We start from the raw sequence: 5,821 nt of genomic DNA on the forward strand, positions 1-5,821 counted from the left end.
ATCACAGTATGGTGAGGGGCGTAACATTTCCGTCTCACGCTTGAGGTATTCGGCCAATCACAACACACTGTAGATCTGGCCAATCAGAGCACACCTCGCTTTTTCAGACCGATGAGCTTTGTAAAAATCGACGCTATTCAGAAAGGCGGGGCATAGAGGAGAAACAATAATGTACAGTATGTGGAAAATACGTTTTTTGAACCTTAAACCGCATAAACACATTGCATTACACCAAATACACAAAATAATGTTCTTTTTAGCAGCATCATATGACCCCTTTAAGAAAAAACAAATAAAAATGTCAAAAGCACATAATAAAATCACTAAAAACGAAACTAAAATAAAGAAAAACTGAACTAAAGCATTAGACTAATAAAAACTATAAGTATGCAAGTAATACTAAAAATAACACTGTGAATCTCCTACAGAAGCATATCTCAGTTTAAAGTCTGCTTTGATAAAAGGATCTAAAAATAAATTGTAAAGGATTTCAGTGTAAGTGTCAGAGTGAATTGTGTGTGTTCCGGCTCTCTTACGTGTGTGGTCTTGGCTTCTTTTTCACTGATCTTTTCTTTGATGAGTTTTATTAATGATGTGATGTTGTAAAACTCGGCCTCTTCAAGAGCTCCTGAGAGACACACACACACACGCACACATGCAAACAGAATGAAAGCTACACAGCTGCAATCACAGTCTCAATCGGGTCAGTTTGACTGTGGATGTGTGCCGTACCCTCCTCTGTCAGGTTCTTGTTGAGGACCAGCTTCCCATGTCTGAGGTAATTCAGCACAGGCCCGAAATACATGGGATCCCTGTCAATCAAATACGCCCCAGACTCATCCTACAGTTGAAACCAACAGACAGAGAATGAAAACGTTATTTAGGCTATGTGTTATTATATATAGGCTAACATACAGGTACTGCCTAGGAACTATCGGAAAACCAACACTACAAAAAAAAATCAAGTTCTCATTATTATTCCAAAAACAGTGCATTTTTATTTTAGCATAGCGTGCGAGTCTGCGAACACTGAGAGAGGAGAAGCATTAGAGGAAAGTGAGTTTAAACATTAATGCGCTGTGCGCTTGTGAGACCCGGTGTCTGTCTGCAATGGCATGCAGGCCACAGTCATAAAAAATAAATGTACGCACATGCGCGAGAACTCCCAGCCCATACAACCTTCAACCAGGACGATTCAAACCGAGCCTGGAACAGTGAGTGAGGCTGAAATCACTCTTTTATCAAATCTGGGGCACAAACAGAGCCTTAGAGACTCCTGCTCTTTACAGGGTTAAAGCCCCAGAGAGCAGGATTATTCTGGATTAGGGTTATTTTGAGATTACCGCCTGAGATTTGAGAGATGAGAGGAGGTGAGACAGCCGGAGCTTCACTAGCCCAAAAACATTGTGCCACGCGCTGTGCAAACGGCAAAATTTAATTTTATTTATATAGTGCAATGATATCACTTAAATATGCACTCTAATTAATATTTATGTTATAAAGTTTAAAGAGGAAGTGTGTGTTTATCGCCTCCAAACAAAATAACTAAAATAATGACTGTTTCCAACAGGTTTCCCGAACACTGCCCCGCCCCCATCTGGCATTGGTTGAACAAACATGTAGCTCCGCCCCCAAATACACACTATTGGTGGAGCAATAAACAGGGCAAGGTTTTGGTAACTACAAATAATTCACTTTATAATATCTCAGCATATTAGAAGATAATTACTAAGATTAAGTATTTTAACAAAATGTTTTTTTAAATACTTTAGCTTATTAATGATTAATTCAAACATTAGGCAGTAAGATTTCAATGACTGTAGAAAATCATTTTCATCCATTTAACATGCCACAACAATGGTATTTCTACTCAGTTTTCAATTTGTATCTTTTTTAATAATATTTTTGATGTATTTGATCAGTTTTCTGATTCAAAGTGGGTTTTAAACCCAATTTTAACATTTAAAAATAAATAAATAAATAACATGAATGAAAAGCACTTCAGCTTCAATTATAAATTCAAATATGTCATATTTAATAATGTAGGCAATTATTCCATCTTTTTATTACTAAATATTTATTTTCATCCATTCAGCGTCAACATAATGCTGTTTCTACTTAGTTTAAAATTTTTATTCATTTTTAAAAATATATTTTACTAATATTTTTTTTTTATTTGATCAGTTTTGTGAGTGGTTGTATAAAGTGCAATGAATTTGCAACCATAAATTGCAATGGTTGATTTTATACTGAAAAACTGCAGTTTGGAGTAGATGTAGTCAGGCTGATTCAGTCATTAAATAATACTTCTAATTTTTTACTTAATTTTTACATGAAACAAATTAATTTAGCTGTAACCACATTTACATCAAAGTTGTAAATAAAAATGATTGGAGTATATTTTACAAGAAAATACTATTTCAGTCTTTCTACTTCAAATTTGTACATTTAATTCAATGTGTTACTTGCCGTTAATTTGTAATTAATTGTGAAATTTAGCCATTTCTGAGTGAAAATTGTTTCTACACCAAATTTCCTCCAGTGCACATTTTAGGTTAACAAAATATTTTTTTCACAGCGCATTTTTGGCAGCAAAAAAAAAAAAAAAAGAAAAGATAAAAAACAGATTTTATTATTTTTGAAAACAATTTAAGGCACGAACATATCACAAGCCTTGAAACCTCCGACAGTGATCTTTGCCTGATCTGACCCGTGCAGCGTAACCTTCCACCCTGATCTCTGACACAGCTCGGGTGTCATAAGCGGGATTGTGTCCAGATTACAAGGCAAAACTGGGGCAGATGTGCTGATGATGTCATCGCACAGCCACCCCAGAACGCCAATTGTTTCTACACCAAATTTCCTCCAGTGCACATTTTAGGTTAACAAAATATTTTTGGCAGCAAAAAAAAAAAAAAAGAAAAGATAAAAAACAGATTCTATTATTTTTGAAAACAATTTAAGGCACGAACATATCACAAGCCTTGAAACCTCCGACAGTGATCTTTGCCTGATCTGACCCGTGCAGCGTAACCTTCCACCCTGCCTGCTCAGTGCACATAATGCACATTTTTAGGTTATTTAGCAATTTCTTTACAGTGCCGTGTTTTTTTGGCAGCAAAATTCAGATTCTAATATTTTTGGGAACAATTTAAGACATCAGAAGCCTTCACTTGAAAGCTCCGCCAGTGATCTTTGCCTGATCCGACCCGTGCAGCGTAACCTTTCCACCCTGATCTCTGACACAGCTCGGGTGTCATAAGCGGGATTGTGTCCAGATTACAAGGCAAAACTGGGGCAGATGTGCTGATGATGTCATCGCACAGCCACCCCAGAACGCCACACCCGGTGCCACAATCCACCCGTACATCTTCACCAGCCATGAACACTCACAGAGAAGAACAGAAGAGACCTTGTTCTGGCACTGAGAGAGGAGGGGTGGAGCAGACGGTAAAAGTGGGTTTGTTCGTGTCCATCCGACAGGAAAACAACTCTAGACAAAAACAACCATCTGGACAAGCCCCAAATTACCATAGACAATACAAATAACTCTATACAACAATATAAGCGAATATGAACTGCAAAACTGGGGCAGATGTGCTGAAGATGTCATCGCACAGCCACCCCAGAACGCCACACCCGGTGCCACAATCCACCCGTACATCTTCCCAGCCATGAACACTCACAGAGAAGAACAGAAGAGACCTTGTTCTGGCACTGAGAGAGGAGGGGTGGAGCAGACGGTAAAAGTGGGTTTGTTCGTGTCCATCCGACAGGAAAACAACTCTAGACAAAAACAACCATCTGGACAAGCCCCAAATTACCATAGACAATACAAATAACTCTATACAACAATATAAGCGAATATGAACTTATGTTGTTAAATAACAGCCAGATTCAGCTTCATACCCATGACCCATTTTAAAGAAACTCCTCAATATTTAGAAGAAAGAGATCTTTTGTCTTGAGAATAACTAAAAAACAATTCAATGGTCCTTTAGTTTTTTTTTTAAACAATTCATGTACAGCTTTCAGCTTTGGTTTTGTTTACATTACAGCATTTGTACACTGTTTAGATTTTTGCTTTTAATTTATGATCTGTAGATGCACTTTTATAATAATGTTCATATATTAATTCTAACAATATCCTATATAGGCTAATAATAGGCTTGTATTAATAAAATGACAATATTTTTTTTACAATTTAATTGTATAAATGATGTCAATATAATAGTATTATAATAATATTTAAACTATTTAAAAATGAAATAGGTTTTAAAGAGGCTGTATTTCAGTCTCATTTCAAAGACTTCTGCACTCTCTAACCTACTTTTCACAGCCATACTTTATAAATTACTTATAAATTAACTAAATAAATAAATGGTCTGGCTTACATTTATCTAGGCTGTTTATCTTATTTTAATGATCTCTAAATGAAATAAATCAAGCTGTAGTTACCTTATCAGAATCGAGGTCTGGTTCCGATTGGCACAGCCGGAACAGGAACGATTTGGGATCCCGGCAGAGCGTCTGTCTGGTGGTCATAAAATACGTGCCGCCGACGTTCAAACGGACCCACTTGGAGGATCTGTGGTTGAAGGTTTGTACCGGAGCCGGTCGCCGGCAGTCGTGGCCGCTGATCTCGCCGTGACTCTCGGCCATCCTGCGTGCGGTGTTCTGCTGAAATGCGTAACGGTGACCGCGCACCTCTCCAGTGACCAACACCGCACTGCCGGCGCAGAGAAACACCCCTCACTTTTTTTTTTTTTAGGCTCAAGACGCTGAAAAGACACGGGCTTTGTTGTTGTTTGCGACATCTAGACGTACTGTAGCTTGTGATTCGAAAGAGAATTGTTTTTTTGAACCGATACTTTTTAATGATTCGACCGAAACGCTTAGCAAAGTGTTTGGGAGTCACTCAACTGTAAAAACTTTGTTTACCAGTAAAATTGTTAGACGGTAACAATATCATTAATAATAGTGGGATTAATTATATTCTAATTATAAATTAATATTAATTTGATTATCGACATTATTAAAATAAGGTTATTTTGTAATATTAAAAAAAGAACAAATGCTAGGGTGAATTTGGGTAATCTGGGACACCTAAACTCCAGTGCGTTTATTTCCTGTTCTAACAAAATTTAGTCAACAGGACTTTTACTATAATTTTAGCAGATGTCATGTGACTGAAATCACATGACTTAATTGGGGTGATTCCACAGAAAGGGGCGGGGCACTTGTCAATCAAGAAGCTCCCCTGGGAAGTGTCAGTGACATAGGATTCTGACTAGATTAATGTTAAGGACATAAATCTGTCATAAATAATACAATGTTCCTAATTGTTGTCAAATTATGTTTGTGATCTATTCAAGCAACAAAATATGTATTAAAGTGTTGAAAATGTGTTTTAGTTTTTTTTCTTTCAAACATTTTGTTGTTGTCCCACATTATCAAATATGATTGAGAATGTGGAACAGCATGCTTTGGGTAATCTGGGACAGTCTTCAAATGGAGGAAATATGCATTTAGGGACTGATAATATATGCTATAATGACTATAATGAGTTAATGTGGACTACTGGAGGTTATAACATGAGCATAAGTTCACAGTAGCTAGCAGCTAGCGCAGCTAGCTAGCTAGAGAGATGCTACAGAGATGGAATCTGGGAAACGTATTCCAGTAGCAAGCAAAGGTATCAGGATGAAGTAAACTGTTAATTTCATTTCCCAAATTCCCAGTTAGTTTAGTATACAATGGTTCAAATCACTGAGCAGGAGGGGGATCTGCGCCCAGGCCAGCTGACAATGTTCTGTACACA

The 5,821-nt window shown here is 37.2% G+C and overlaps 1 protein-coding gene across 2 annotated transcripts in view; it reads right to left on the reverse strand.

Annotated features, from left to right (window-relative positions):
* The window catches only part of LOC107717626 (BTB/POZ domain-containing protein KCTD5-like), a 9,909-nt gene extending 5,140 nt beyond the window's left edge, over positions 1-4,769 (reverse strand). For both annotated transcript variants that reach the window (XM_016524447.1, XM_016524440.1), the window contains exons 1-3: positions 4,459-4,769; positions 733-841; positions 537-628 (exon numbers count right to left, since the gene is read on the reverse strand). In XM_016524447.1, coding sequence (XP_016379933.1) covers positions 537-628; positions 733-841; positions 4,459-4,662 — 405 coding nt within the window. In that variant the 5' untranslated portion in view covers positions 4,663-4,769. The remainder of the gene's footprint in view (positions 1-536; positions 629-732; positions 842-4,458) is intronic.
* Between the last annotated feature and the right edge of the window lie 1,052 nt (positions 4,770-5,821).

The sequence above is a fragment of the Sinocyclocheilus rhinocerous genome, unplaced genomic scaffold (assembly GCF_001515625.1).
Source record: "Sinocyclocheilus rhinocerous isolate Xijiao unplaced genomic scaffold, SAMN03320098_v1.1 scaffold1694, whole genome shotgun sequence".
Lineage (NCBI taxonomy): Eukaryota > Metazoa > Chordata > Actinopteri > Cypriniformes > Cyprinidae > Sinocyclocheilus > Sinocyclocheilus rhinocerous.